Here is a 15,963-nt window from a genome sequence, read left to right on the forward strand (position 1 = left end):
ACTGGAGGACAGTGGTGCTAGTCCACTGTCTCCAGACATCTGGCATTCAACAGTTGTAATGGCCTGGAGCATCTTCTCTAGTACCCTCCTTACTCAGCCGATCTCCTGTGTTCTCCGAGGCATGTTGGCCAGTTGATTTACTGTACAGGCTTTCCGTTTGCTGCTTTTGTGACTCTCACTAGCACCTGGGAAATGGAGTTGGAGTGTGTTCCAGTGTGCCCTTCATCAGGATAACTTTTTATGCCTGTGCTTAAAACATCAATATTCCTGGTGATTTGTGAATCAATAAGAATGCAGCTTGACTCTGGGATCCTCAGCAGCATGTCCAGGACTAGCTGCTAGAGAAAAGATGGTATTGTAAACAGTGCAGATTGGATCTGGAGTGACAGACGTACACTGCAGTCGTGATTTTAAGGCTAGAGCATCACTTTTAAGAGCACAAGCTCCACTAAGGAAGGTAGTGGACAGGGTCCAGGGAAGGTACCATCTCTTTTACAATGTAAAGCTCTTTGGCACTGGGTCTGCTGTTTGCACTGCAAAGGATCCACTTTGGAAACAGTGAAAAGCATGCTGATGGCCACGGAGCTGTACCCATCTGAAAATCTGGCCTGCTGTACAGATGCCCCTACCAGCGCAGCTTGCCTCTGCCTGCATGCCATAAATAAGGCAGCCTTCTTCTGCCATCAGATTCCTTCCTTCCAGTCTCATTGCGTCTCTGCTCCAGTTTCAAGTGTTAGATGCATGCAACTTTTATCCATTAGATCCGGGGGTTGCCCCGGCTGCTTCTCAGTTACATTTCCCCTGTTGGTAATGGAAACTCAAGCTGTAGAGAGGGATGTCTGCGAAACAACATCTGTTTCATCAAAAAGCCAGACCCTCAGCACCTGTGCAGTCTGCTTCAGCCTCCGCATCCAAGATTTGTTTAAAACAACATAACAATAGCGTGGCGAACCCAGGAGAGATTCTCTCCACTTCTCGTCATTTAACTTGCTTTGGTTTCTTCTTTCTTCTATGCTGGATCTGTTCCTCAGTTCACCACTCTTTGGAGCCTGCTGGTGAGAACAGCTCCTCACCTGAGGTGCCGGGGGCTGCATTTGAAAATTTGTCTTTCATCAGCAGTGGAGTTGCCAAGCTTTTGCGGCTCCTGGGTGACTCTCCTGCTGAAAAGTGACCTCATTTTGTGGCAGCTACCACCAGTCCTGAGACTGTTTCTAATTTCAGCAGGCTGATTTCACAACCCTGGGGAACTTCACACAACCATTTAGGACTTTTTGGGGCCTTTTGAGATGTCAGAAAGCTGGACAAGGCCAGAGCCATGGAGCTTGGGTCTGGAATTGGATCAGAATCAGATCTTCCTAGAAGTCTGGTTATGTTCAGAGCCAGATTAAGGCATACGCACGTGCCCAGAGCTCCAGCTGCTGGAGTCATGTGATCAGTTCATTATCTAAGTTTACAAAAAATTAGGTTTCTTTCCTCACTAACTGTGAAAGGGGGTGTGAAATTCTAGCCAGAGTGTAACTGTTCCTGGGGCATGGCATGGTGACCTACGCTGTAGTATTCTTAGGATCCAATATTTCCTTTATGTAGCCTGGGAGGCAGAGAGAGAAAGGCCTGCCCTCTTCCACTCTCAGTGCTCAGGATGGTCTGAATTCAGAGTCCCAGGTTCACGCCGGTCTCTGAATTTCTCATAGGGCTTTGAGGTTAGTGTCTGGATGGGTAGATCTTGTGCTGTGCTGAGTGGACTAACCTACACAGTTGTGGGTGTCTGAGATCCTGCTTTTAATACAGGTCTAAAAATCACTACAGGAATGAGGCCGGGCAAAGGTTTTATTGCATGTCGATTTTAAATGAGCTGTGAGATGGGATGGAAATGAGACTTTATCTTCATAACTGAATTCCCACACCTTTGGTACCAGGGATTTTCATTTTTATGGCAACAAAGCAAGTAAGGTAAATGCTAATCTACTGCATGCAGATGCCAGCTGTTCTTAATGGCTGCATGACCTTTGACTTTTCAAGGGCTCTCATCAGCCTCTCTTCCTGCTATCCCAGCCCTTTATAAACCACCCTCACCTCATCATAGACTGAAGTATCATCTTGGCTGGTGGAAAAAGCAGCAGCTTGTGAACAAAGACTTCAGGTTACTGTCTGGATTTGTGCCAGCTAGAGCTGGACATTTTCCACTGAAAACACAGCATCTGATGAAAAAGCTGAACCTGGTGACATTTCAGTGTGTCTACAAATACTGTAGAAAGTACTCTTTTCTCCTCCCTGCTTTGTGTAGGCAGCAAAGAGTATACTTATTTTGCTGTTTTTACTATGCAGTTGGGAAATCTTGAGGTTGGTATTAAGTAGCTGATAAAATCACACTGATTAGTGGGTATTAGCAACAGATAAAACCCCCAAGGACATACTGCATCTTTTTTTAATGACTCAGGAACAGCAAGATCCGCCTGTCAAGCTGAATTTGCAGCAGCTTGGAGAGGGGACCTTAGTTCACTGAGCAAGCATTTGCATAAATACAATAGGTTGAAAAGTGCCCACATTTCTAAAATAAAAAAACTGAAATGTTCCTAACAGAAGATCTAATAAACAGGCATCAGTGTGTCTAGATACAATTTATTAACACGTTTGGTATTAAGAGGTCAAATTTAGAAGTGTAGGATTGAATGACTGTGATGATTTAATAACCTCAGACCATTCAAGTTCACATGGCAGGTGAATGAACAGGTTCTCTAAAACACAGTGGGTATTTAATAGAGGTGCACTGATACACCTGTCCCAAGATATAAAGACAATTGACAGTATCAGCAATCAGCTTTTTTTTGGCTGACGTGGCTGATATGCACGGGGCATTTATCAGCCACCTTGTGCACAGCCGCAGTGCAGCATGCAGGTGGGCAGGGTGCAGCCCTGCAGCATGGAGAGCAGCTGGAGGGCTACTTGTATGGTTGAGGGCCTGCAGGTAAGATCCTATGAGGACAGACTGAGGGACCTGAATCTCTTCAGCCTCCACAAGGGAAGGCTGAGTGGTGATCTTGTGGCTGTCTACAAACTCATCAGGGGCGTATGATCACCAGGGAATAGGGGGTACTCTGTTCACCATGGTGCCTCTCTGGTTTACTAGAAACAGTGGCCATAAACTGAAGGATAGCAGATTGTGATATTTTTAGCTTTGCATCAGATTTCGCCCATGGAGTGGATGTGCTTGTAAATAGAATTGGGCCCGTTTCCCCTCCCATATTTGTGAAGGTGCCAGGGAGCCAAGGGAATGGCCGTGGGAGCATCTCCTCATTGAAGCATTTCACCGTATAAAACCATTGCCTCTGAAGTAGTCATGGTGGGACCAGGGCTTGAGGAGGAGGCCCCTGGCCTGGATTCATCCCAGCCTTACAATTTATCTTATGACTTTTGCCAGCTCCAATAGAGAGGAAGGCGCTGCCCTCTCCAGCCTGGCTGTTGCACATCCACATTGCACAGGTGCAAGCTGTGCCTTTAGGCATAAGGCAGTGGTAATCCACCATCTGTTGTATTTCATAATATGCTGCAGGGTTGAACTGTATCTTGTGAGTTCGGTGTAGGGCTGTGTTGTGTCCTTTATGCATCCAACTTGCAAGTGCTGTATGGTTGTAATGCCATGAAGCGAGGCTGGCAGAGTTTCCTTGGAAACCCCTCCAGGCAGGGAGGCTTGGGCTGCCTGTGAAGGAGTCATGAAGAGCAGATTGGAAATGCTGCGTGTCCCTGGAAGTGGCGGGGAGATGCAGCAGCCCTGGAATATGTCATCCCTTCTGCAATGACAGCTGCACTCCCACTCCCTTTGGGACTGGGGCTTCCTTTGAAACCATTTTTCCATTACATCCTCTGCATAAACCCTGCTCTCTAATAATGAAGAGTGTAACGTGATGCACATAGGAGGGGAAAAATAGGCAGAAAGCAGAGTAGATATAGAATAACCCAAAATGTTCATACATAGTGATGGGCTGTATATTACCTGTTACCACTCAGGAAAAAAGATCTTGGAGCAATTGTGGACAGTTCATTTAAGCCGTCAGCTCAGTGTTTAGCAGCAAAAGGCAAATCAAATGTTAAGAATTATTAAGAAGGGATTTGTAAATGAGCCAAAAAAGTATTATTATGCCTCTTGATGCATCAGTGGTGTGTTTGCACCTTGAAGACTATATGCAGTTTTGGTCACTGTTCCTTAAGAAGGATATTAAAGACCTAGAAAAGGTACAAAGAAGGGCAGCAGGGATGGAGGGGCTTCCATATGAAGAGAGACTAAATAGGCTAGGACATGTCAGCTTCAGTGCCTGAAGTGGGGCATGATAGAGGTTCACAAATTATTCAATGGTGTGGAGGAAATGGGGACTTATTATTTATGATCTCTTGCAGTACTACAAGTAGGGCATGGAAAATTAAACTATTAGGTAGTAGGTTTAAACCTAAAACAAGGAAGTTCTTCACGCACCAAGTAATCACCTCGTGGAACTCATTGCCACAAGACATTGTGGAGGGTGGTAGCTGAACCCAGTTCAAAAAGAGATTGGACCAGTTGGACCAAAATGTTAAACATGAGGTGGCAGCTTCTAAATCAGAACTTCTTCCTAAATCTCTGAATGCTGGAAGCTGCAATGGGAGAGGAAGAAGGGTGGAAAATTCTGAACGTGCCCTGGTCACCTCCTTTCTCCCCTTCAACATCCACTCTGCCACTGTGTGGGACCAGGGTACTGGGCCAGATGGACCGATGGTCAGAGCCAGTAAATGGCATTTCTTAGGTTCTGAAAAGTAAGACCCGGGCCAGGTAAAGTCTTGCTGCCTCCCTCTCGTGGGAGCTCGGGATGGAGTGGAGCAGCTCTTCTGCTCCCAGGTTCAGCAATGAGTCCTGTTCTCCTGCAGATTTAGGGCAGCAGAGTAGAAGGGGCTTGCCAATCCCGTCACCAAACTTTAATCCCAGGCAAAGCATGTCATTGCTCATGTGAATTGGTAGGAGACTGCTGTATGGGAAGTAGCACTCGGCATTATCCTGGGAGCCCTCTGAAAGCTTTGGGTGAGTGCATGGCAGAGCAGCAGCTTGAATATGGGCTAACTGATGGTGCAGCACACTGCTTCTTCCAGTCAGCCCGAGGTGAGTAGCCTGCCAATTGTGCCTTGCAAAGACACACAGCTCTTTGTCTCCAGGGCTCTGCCTTCTGCATTGTGGCCAGTGTTTCTGGGTGCCTTAGATACCAGACTGACTTTTTATTTTCTCTGTCCAACCAGGTGTACATCATAAATGTCATGTGGTCTGACTCGACTTCCCAGATCATCTACCGAAGATACAGCAAATTCTTTGACCTGCAGGTAATGGTTCATTTTTCTTTCCGCAAAATGTTTCTCCTGCATTTGCACTATGTGTGTTTCTACCACACAGTAGTGAGAGAATGAAATCAGGCTTCAGGCTTACACCTCATAATCTCAAAGTGCTTTGCAGACTTTGATTACTCCTCATGGGATATCAGGTTGGTAGGACCAGTATTCTTCCTACTTTGCTGATGGGCAAACTGAGCCTCAGAGAATTTAGAGTTGAAATTTTCAGGAGTAGCTTGGGTGCCTTGCTGTAAGCATGTCGGGCCTGTGTTCCAGGAATGCTAAGCATCTGCAGCTCCGGAAGTCTTCGGTAGTATCTGGGGGTGCCCCAGCCCCCTTGTAAACCAGGCCTGAGGTGTCTGAAATTTGGATATCCAGTGACTCTTGGATGCATTTGAAAAAGTGAAGTGAGCATCCTGCTCACTGTGCCGGGACTAGGCCCCTGTTCCTACCATTAAACCATCCTTCTATTTGACAGATTGGGGCAGCCTGCTCCCTTATCACCCTCTGAGTCCTGACCTCCACCCTGCTTTCAGCACCAGCACATGCCTCCTCACTGTGGGATGTGTGTGAGTGTTGGGGTGCTGATAAATGCTATTTCATTGTTACTTCTCTAGTTGCATCCAGGCAAGTGGGAAAAGGCATGTTTCTAAGGTGGCCTCTACATTTGCCCCTGTCCAGCCATCAGCATACAGCTTATTAAGGTGCTAACAGAAGAGCTCTCACTACTCTTGTAGCAGCTTAGAAGGAGCATAATAAGTTATGAAAGAGCTGGAGCTTGAGCCAGGCCATGGCATCTAAGACATATGTGGTCAAACCTATTTGTCATGGTAAGTATATGAGAAACAGGTTCTTTACTTGGGAGCTTCATTTTTTGCATGCCTACTTTGAGTTGTTACAAAGAGGCTAGATTTCCACATTCAGCCTTCCTGGAGGGACATATAGATTGCCATCCAGAATTGCTCATCAGCTTTGAAAAATGCAGGTAATCATGCCTTGCTGTCTTCAGCTGAGAGCTTGACCTTAATATGGAGCCACCCAGATCCCTAACTTGCTGTACAGATGAGAAGACATGGAAAGGAGGCAGAAAAAGGAATATTTATCATCTTTTCTGAGTCTCCTTTTATGCTTCCTTTCTCCTCCCCACCCACACTCTCCATGGGCAGCAATAAAGCTTGTAGCATGGCCAGTACCAATGGCTCAATCACTGAGCCCCACGTGTAGCTGTGTCTCTGGGACTTGCACAGTGCCTGTCCATTGATGGACAGGTTTCTAATCAGTGGGGTTTTGTGATTGGTTATGGCCAAAGTGGTTTCTTTCTCTCTCTTTCGCTTTTCTTTTTTTTAACTCTCATTCTCTTTTCATGTCTCTGTTCTTCTGGGTCTCCTGGCCTTTCCTGGTAGGTCTGAAAAGTTCCCATCAGGCTGAAGTTATCAATGGGGTTAGTGTGTTGGACAGGAAATGATGTCTCAATCAGGGAAAGGGAGTCCTGAAAGGTCCCATTGATAAGCATGAGGGGGCCCAGCGCCAGTGGAAAACTCCCGCCTGCCCATCGCGTCTCTCCCCAGTCAAAAATACTACAAGAAAGTAATGAAATTCCCTGCCTTAACCCTTTTCCCTCCCAGGGATTTTGGGAGCCACTGGCTATACCAGGCGACTGGGATAAGAAAGGAAATCGCAGCGCTCCTCAAGGAGAGAAGGAGAGAGCTCCAAGTCAGCTTGGAAGTGGCCTCATCCAGCTCTGCTGGTGGGTCACTGAGTATCCCCAGGCAACTCACTTGACTGCTGGGCATCTCGTGTAGAAGGGAGGCAATGCATTTGCCAGGTGCTTTGAAACCTAGCAGAAAGGTGCTACTCAAATGCCAAGAGAGGGTATGTTTTGGTCACGTGAATCAGACATTAGTGCAGTGATTCTCAAACTTCTTAGATTTGAGGCGTCCCATGAAAAAGGCCAGCTCTTAGTTTTCACTTTTTTTTTTTGACTACAGAAAAATAATAGAGCCAAGGGTCTACAACAGCTTGGACACCGTGAATTCCTATTTGAAATCCCTGAGTTTACCTTGTGAATCATGTTTGTGCACCTAATGATGGTAACATTGCACGGCACCCTTGAAAGAATCTCATGGGCCCCCGGTTGAGGATCACTGCATTGGTGATAAAAGGCGTGCAGCACGGTGGCTTGCTGCCTCTGAGCATCTCCGGGGCTGAGGCAAGGGAAGGGCCTTTCTGCCTTCGTTATCATTCCATGAACTGCTCCCCATCAGGGATTTCAAATATAAAATCAGCTCTTTTCGAGCTTTAGCCGAAGCTGTGACGAGGCAGACACAAACCCAGTGGCAGGGCATCGGGAAGACCCTCCCACTACTCCAGAGGGGGTGACTAAGGAGGGCAAGACCCATGTCCCCAACTCTGCATGTTAGCCAGCAGGTGCTGAACGGGAGATATCCATCTGGGGCAAGCCCCTGGCTCCAGGGCTGCTGCTGGGGCCTGTCCTAATTGCCCAGGGTCTAATGTTTGTCCTCTAGTTTTTAGCCATACTCTGATTTGAGTGACAGCCCTGGTGGAGTAGTACCCACTTCCTGATGTGGGGCAATAGCTCCTTATTTCTCATTGGGGGTGGGGAAGAAGGAGAGGTCCGTATCCACATGCCACATCCTGGGATTGGACTGGCCTCCATGCTGGGAAGTACCGGTAAGGCATTGTGTCCTTGCATAATTTGGTCATTCTTGGCTCTTCTCTGGTGCCCTTTACAACGCTTAAACCAGAGAGTGAGAGCTGAGGGAGCTAATTCACAGGCCCTGTGTGTGTCCAAAGCAGCTGGAGGTTTCAGCCCTCTGCCAGCCTCTCTTGTCCTATTGTGTCTGCGATATATCGGCAGTCCTGGCCTTTGCTGTGTTTGTTTTTGCTCCTGAATGGAAGTAGAATAACAACGAATGCTTGTAATGACTTAATTAGAGCTGCAGTGCTCAATGTTGACAGTGATACCTGATCTCACTCAGGGGGGAGCCCGCCTAGCAGCCACGGGGAGGAGGAGAAAGGAATACAAATAATTAATTTTGGAGCTATGACTCCATCCCTCTTTAAAAAGCTCATTCTTTCCTAATTGCAGTCTCAGTGGGAAATGGCTCATCAGGTTGAGATGCCCCCCACCCCCAGTCTGCCAGATGCCGTGTCTCCAAAATGATTTCTAGTAAATCTTCCTCTTTTTAACCCTGCTGGTATTGGGAGCTGGCATCTGCTTCATCGCTGTGAGAGTAAATATCACCAGCTTTCCCCCTGATGTGCACAGGTATATGTGATTGGCAGCTGGGCTAATGTGTTTTTAAGGTATTAATAGAGCAGGATCTTTATACATGCTGTAAACTGTAGGTTGCTGGATAGGCAGATATCTGCCTTGTGAAGCTTGGTGAAGTAACTCTTCCTCCCTTGATCTCTCTGTGGAGGGCTAGAAATGTATAACATCAGGATTCAACTCAACAATGCGAGGATAACCTGATTAAATTGATGACAATCACACCCACTGATGAACGTGGATCAGACCAGGTGGCAAAGGAGTCAAAAGGCCAGAAGTCTGCCCAAATAATTAGATGCCTATTTAGAGCTGGGTCAACTGGCTTGGCCTTTTGCAGGAAGCCCAGAGCGATGCCTGCAAAAAACCAACACTTGCTTGGATGGCCCGGCCTCTGCTGAGTGATTTCAGCCAAACGTTTGTGACGTATTGGGCACTGATTGAGAGTGGGGATTCTTTTGTGACGGCTCTGTGCAACATCTGCTGATTTCAGTGGTAATCTCCTCTCTTCTTCGCCACATACATAATGAATGGGTGATTTATTTGGGTCGGCATGCGGAGCATTGAGCAGGATGCATTTCTGTTTTTCTCTGGCATGGTTCTGCTGCTGAAGTGCCCCTATTAGCTCCCTGTGTGTTTTGCTCGCCCACCAAACAACAGATCAGTGCAGAGTACAGTATTCTTAACACAACAGTCATCTGTTTGACAATCAGCCTACTCACCGAACATAGCTTGGCACTGTGATTTCCATCGCTGCTACTTCGTCGTCGTGTCACTTCCCTGGGAGTTCCTTCCACTTATCCCAAGCTACATTTGGCCTTTTGTGCCTGGGCCGGAGGAAATGAATGCGGCCCGAAGAGGTCAAGTAGCAGAGAAGGAGCAAAAGGTTAGGGATGAGCGCATCTCTCCTTAGGCGGCACCAGGACTATTGCTTCAGCCCTTGGTATCGGTTTGCAAGGGCTTTCCCTTGTCTAGTGGTAGAATCTGAGTTCACAATACGGGAAGCTGCCTGTGAGCAGCATCTGTGGGGGAGCAGGTAAGACGTGAACTGATCCATGCTGCTTTCTCTAGCATTGCCTCCTTTTGCTCTAGAAAATCTCCTTGCGCTCCCCTCAAAAGAGGCCTGCTCCAGCATAGACTGGCCCATGGTGCGGTGGCTGGCTGCAGACATATAGCAAGAGTCTTTCATCAGATTTACTTCTCTCCTGGGTGAAGTTCCTGCCGAATAGCCTCAGTGCCTGATATGTGATAGGCTTCTCCAGAAAGAAGCAAACATCTGCTCCTACCAAGCCTTAAGCCTCGCAGCAGGCTGGTTTATCACCTGGAACACGGGTAATTAAAATCCATGCAAGGTCTCCCACCATTGCAAATTGATTTGCTAGTCACTGTAACACAATACAGCTGTGCATTTACCGTTCACCGCTGCTCGAGTCGGCCAAGTGAAGTTAAAAAGAAGGCGCCTCTCTTGTAGGAGTGGTAATGGTACCTGACATGGCACTTTTGGTGTGGTAAGAGCTTGACAGATAGTGGGCCTAATCCTTTATGGCCTTGTGCCTGCTACAAACACGTGCAAATGCTATGAAGGCAGTCAGCAAGTGGAACTTGCTGATTTGGTTGCATTTGATGCTATGCATGGGTAGAAATGATTGTACAAGGCAGCAGTGAGGAACCGGAGCCTGGTATTAGCTGCCCTTCCAGCACCTACATTAGGGTAGGGGCAGAATTATTAGCTACCCAGTTTTTTGCAACTGGGGGAACTGGTGCGTGGGGTTACATCACTGTCCAGCCAGAGGCAAAATCTGGACAGAGGGGTCCAGTTCTGCACTCAGACATTTGGGCTTTCCATTACTTTTGGTAGGACCTTCCCATGTCTCTTGGGGCTAAAGAATGCCCCAGACTCCCTTCTCACAAGCAGGGAGTGCAGTCCCCTCTGAGATGAAACCAAGCAGCTGGTTGTAACAGCCTGCAGCCACAATTCGGGATGATTGGGGTGCCAAGCGAAACTGCAGAAGGAATGCAGTGTGGGCAGAACAAACTCACCCGGCACAATTACCCCATGGTGACATTTTGGCCACAGAGAGAGGCCTGAAATGTCAGCGTTTTGAAAAGGCAAATAAACAAACCCTTCTTCATGCTCTTGCTCTGCATATCAGTTCACAGAAAATGACCTGCCAGATTGAGTCTGCGGAGGGAAGTGGGTTTTCTTAAAGGGCAGAGAGAGAGCCACCCACTAGCAGCCACTTTAGAACATTTAAAAATAATAGAGACTTTTATTAGGGAGAGCGAAGTGCTTTCACGGTTGTCAGGCTGGATATGAAACATCGAGAACTTCATTTGTTATTGTAGGATCATTCTGATTGTTTATAGAGCAATAACAGAGTAACGGAGCACGAAGGAGCACACCGAACAGAAATGCTGCCATACAAACTATAAGTACAATCTACATCTCTGTTCCCTCTTCCCCAAACTGTGATTCATCCACAGAATGCATTGATCCCTGTTCGGCAGTGTGCTTTCCTGCATAAATATCTATCTTTCTGTTACCGGGAGCGACATTTAAACATTATAACATATCCACAGCCATCTAACACTTAATGCTTATTATAACTAAGCCACATGGCATTGTCCCTCCAGATTTGATGGAGGAAATGGGATTAGAAACCAGGCTTCACTGCTTTAAAATATAGGTTCCTTCCAAAATGTGCTGAAGGAGAATGTGTTGGCTGTTAGCGGTATAGGTTGTATGAGACACGGTGAAACAATCCTGGTTCTGACCCAGAGAGGGCAGCGGTGTACACATAGATTCATGCATGGAGGCCTTGTGTGTCTGGGAATGCTCAGGAAAGATGAGTTTAATTAATAATGTGAATTTAAAGTGCATTAAATGTCCTTGCCAATGTATGGTAGTGTTAGAGTGATGCTGTAGCTATGATGGTCCAGAAATTCTGCAGGAGACAAGGATGTCCTAAGGTGAGATCTTTTGTTGGCCCAATTGCCTAATTGGGATGGAATTAGATAAGCTTTCGAATGCAAGATATTCTTCAGATCTGAGCAGTAAAAGCCAGCACAACATAGTCGGTGTCTCATTCAGGGTAAAGTGGCTTTACTTGTACTTACACAGTTAAGCCAGTTTTACTTCCTGTGTAGATGAACCTGGAGTCTCTGTGGGCATTTCTACATGTGCATTTGTGCACCATAATTTACTGTGCATTAAGTTTAGTACCTATAATAACAGGTACTAACTCATTGCGCAGTAACTGGTGCTACTGCTCAGTAGGCCGGCGCACACCTTTTTAGTGACGCTGCTGCGCATTTGTGCATTAGCACAGCTTTTGTCATGATGCGCTAATGCTCAGTAAAATTAGTCTGGTGTGCATTTAGTGTCTCTTGTAGACACACCCTGTATGTACCTTTTTGGTAGGACCTAGGAAAAAAACATACTTTTTTGTTGCAGTGTTTCCTTTCAGTGTTTCTGTGGCAGTGATGAACTGACAGGCAGACCTGTGCAGAATTTATTGATGGTGCAGTGAAACATATAAGGACCTGGGAAAAAAACCAAAAAGCATGTTATGCCTTACTACCTCCCATGAAGGAAAAATCACATTTGTTTGCATTGCAAAGGACAGGAGTAGGTGGAGGTGTCCTTCCAAATTCATAAACAGCCTCTCTAACTGGTTAGGACTTTGGAACTAATCCAGAACATTTAACTCCATCAGGTTTCTTCCCACCCTGGTCTGGTTTTGAGCAGTCATCTGGACCAATGCTGGTGACTCCAAGGTGGTTGTTCTGAAATACACCCTGAGTCCAACGTAGATGTCAGTGGAAGCAGACGTAGAGTAAGAGGGCAGCAACGTAGGTTATTATATGACACAGCTTGCCTCTTTTGTAATCAGATGTTGGAAGCGATGCATAAGAAGAGCTTACAGCTCATGAACAAGGATGAGAAATGTTCACACCACTCAGCGTGTGTGTGTGTGTGTGCGTGTGTGGGTTTGGCAGATGGATGTATGTGCTCGTTCACATGGAAGTGGGGGGAGGAGCTGCAGGAAAAAGGACAAATTGAGCAAGGCAAGTGGACTCGAGGGAAGAGGATGCCTTGAGAAATGCTAGGGTTGGAGTATGAGAGAGGAAAGCAGCAGGAATGAAGGTGAAGGAAGAGAAGGGAAAGAGCAAAGAAGCTAGTGTGTTAAGACAGTGGTAAGGTTTGCTGATGTCCCATTTCTGTTGGACTTCATTCAGCAGACAGCCTGGGCATCCCATTCAAAGCCATGCTCTGTGCCCCCGCCTGCCCTAGGTAGGGGGCGGTTTTGCATGGAGATGGGCCTGAGCTACAAAGGCTGCACCAGAACATACTCCCAGTGGAGATGCCGAGTTCAGAGTCTGGCTTCGTCTTCTTGGAGAGCAGTTGTGACGTTCCAAACCAGGCATGTCCCTGTTCCGTATGCTACCCAGGAAGGTGTGATAACCTTTGGGATAGCAAAAGTTTCTGTTACTGAAGGTGGCTGAAGGGATGGGATTCTTTCTAGCAAGTGAAAATTGCATTTGAAAGCTGCTTCCTTTGAAAGAGTCTGGGAGTTCATTGAAGCCTGGGAAAATTCAGAGGAAATCAGATCCTGGCCCTCTCAACTTGTCTTTCCTGAGAGGTTAGCACAAGATCCAAGGGCACATGCGTTTTTCTTAGTAAACACCAGCTGGCTGTTGCCTTCTGTAAGCCTGAAAGCTAAGGTTAGCATGGATGGAAGTCAGAGATGCCCCGTTTTGCAGGAGTCCTAGAAGACCAAGCACCAAGTTTCTCCAGGTCCTTGAATGTGCCTCTGGCAATGTTTAGCAGCAGTGGAGCGCATCTTTCATTGCAGCCGTAGTTTGGGACACCTCCGTTGTCCTCAACTGAGCCCAGCTGGTCAACCCTTCAACCCATCATCAGTGACTGCATCTGTCATGGACATGAAACTCTTCTTTCTTCTTAGAAGAATGGGTCAGCTCAGGCCAGTGCCAGGCCTTTGAGGGGTGGGAACTAAAATGGAGATTTGAGAGTCCCTGGGAAAAAAAAAAAAGAAATGGCCCATTTAATTCTTGAGCTAGGAAGCAGTTTGTCTTAGCTGATGTAATTGTTATTTAAATACTGTTTTTCCTTCCACTGCTCCACCAATGTCTTAGAATACAAGTCAACCTATGGCAGTATCTTTATCTTCAGTGAATCAATGAACTTGTTTATAATTCCTATTTTCAACAGTATTTCAGTGTTTGCTGGGAAAGCGAGCTGCTCAGCTTCCAGTTTTTGTTCCTGAAGAGACTTTGCATGTCAAACAAAGAGGTGGGCCAGGATGGGAAAGTGGCAGAGTGCCTGCGTACTGCAGTACAGGCCAGGTCCCATGAAAATCCCAAATAACATGGGGTTATGAAATGGGTTGCCCTGATGCAGATAGCTGAGGGTCTCTCTCCACTTCTGGCATAAGAAGGCCCCAGTTAGTGGCTACCTCCAGCAATCACCGTCTCTAGCCCCAGGAGGAACAAGTGGTGCTAATTTGACCCGACAGGTTGCGGACCCCTGTTCTTGGCTATTATTGTTACACACGTAGCGTGAGGATCAGCCAGCAGCGGCTCCAGCTCCATGAACTTCACAGCTGTCCATAAGCTAAACACTGTTTCCTTTCCTTGCCAGCAGGTAGGCATGTACCAGGGTCGCTGTGTTGTAGCTCTGGTAGTTTAGGAAATCTGCAAGAAGCTAGGGTTATCTGGTGATATCTTTTATTAGACTAACTGTTGTTGGGAAAGATGTTAGATAAGCTTTCAGAAACAATATGCTTCCCTTAGGTCTATAGTCTGTCTAGCTGGAAATTAGGAGGAAATTGGCTTTTCTCCCTGTTTCCTGGCTCAGCCCACCCAGAGAGCATTCAGTTCCTCCTCTGTGCACATGGAAAGATCATATTTGCACCTTTGTTGGCATGTGTGATGCTCCCTCAGTGGTGGTGTAATGAAGGAAGGTGTGTGTTGAGTATGTGCAGCACTGATCTCTGCTGAATAAAATCAGACTTTCTGATACGTGTCTGTCATTGACTCACCGTTATGGACAACCAGACTGGACATTTTCACGTAGAGGCTGGATGAACATCTGTTTAGTTTAGGAATAGTGCATCCTGCCATCTGTCCAGGGGACTGGATTAGATGACTCCTGAGGTCCCTTCCCAAGCTATGATCCTGTAGGTCTAAGTCCCAGGTGGGTAGCGTTTGAAAGCCACTGCTGTTTCTACCATTCAGGTTCGGGTTTTCCTCCATGTGAGTTTTGCACGGGCTGGACCCTGCCAGGGCAGCAGTCTGGAAATCTCATCCTTCAGGGGAGAGGAAGAAGCCTCTCTCCAAGATGTTTGATTCTGCTAGAAAGTCAGTGGCTGCCAGATCTGCTTACTGGAGCATGGCCTTGGAGGATTGGAGGGGAAGATGTATTAGGGTGTGGAATTACAAAGCAGTTCAGATTTCATGCTGGAGAGTGAGAATTCATAAAAAGAAACCCCTGAGGGGTATGAAATCCATGCACTATACACAGACAGTGGGGAATTTCCTGGTCAGATGCTCACATCCCCCGCTTGCAGATAAGGCCGCTGAGGTCTCCAGGAGAAGGTTTTCCAGATACAACTGGAGGAAATCTCAGTAATGAAGTAATAATAACAAATAGCCATTGGCCTCCTTTACCACAGGACATTGGGATGCCAGGTTTAAACACAGCTTAGTACTAACAGCCTGACACCTGGGACTATTTGTAATCTGCTAATGGAGATCAGGCCACTTCAAACAAGCGCAGTCCTGCTTTCCATGCTATTTTATAAACTGTAGAAACATCTGCTATTGTGAACTACAATCAAATGGCAGAGGTTTGTAGCAGTTAACTTCCATTGCTTAAACAGAGCATGGACTGGGATTTTTTTTTTTTAGTTACATCAACTGTATTTTGGATCAAACATGAGCCCGAATGAAAAAGCCCCTAGAGCTGAACAGTTGTGAACTCCTGAGAAAGTTCAGATGTGATGCCATGGTCTGGCTTCTACTCCATCATAGTTTCAGATCTGAACACTGTGATGTGATGCCATATGAGCAAATGTTTATATGTTCACTGGGGAGCGTTTTTAGAAGGAGGCGGCTGCAAACTTCTGAAAATATTTGGAACCTGCCAGTGAATTTGCTTTGCCTGCATTTGGATTAGAGAGAAAGAGAGTGTGTATGTGCGCGTGCGCGCGCATGCATGTGGATTTGCTTCTGAGAGTTCACCCAGATATCTTGGCCTAAGCAGACCAAATATTTACGACTCTTAGTGAAAAGTTTTACAGTTTGTG

The 15,963-nt window shown here is 46.6% G+C and overlaps 1 protein-coding gene across 3 annotated transcripts in view; it reads left to right on the forward strand.

Moving 5' to 3' along the window:
* The window catches only part of SH3PXD2A (SH3 and PX domains 2A), a 308,394-nt gene that overhangs the window by 47,364 nt on the left and 245,067 nt on the right, over positions 1-15,963 (forward strand). For all 3 annotated transcript variants that reach the window (XM_019555887.1, XM_019555886.1, XM_019555885.1), the window contains exon 2: positions 5,260-5,340. In XM_019555887.1, the coding sequence (XP_019411432.1) occupies positions 5,260-5,340 (81 nt within the window). The remainder of the gene's footprint in view (positions 1-5,259; positions 5,341-15,963) is intronic.

Source organism: Crocodylus porosus, unplaced genomic scaffold (genome assembly GCF_001723895.1).
Source record: "Crocodylus porosus isolate Cpor-Errol unplaced genomic scaffold, CroPor_comp1, whole genome shotgun sequence".
NCBI lineage: Eukaryota > Metazoa > Chordata > Crocodylia > Crocodylidae > Crocodylus > Crocodylus porosus.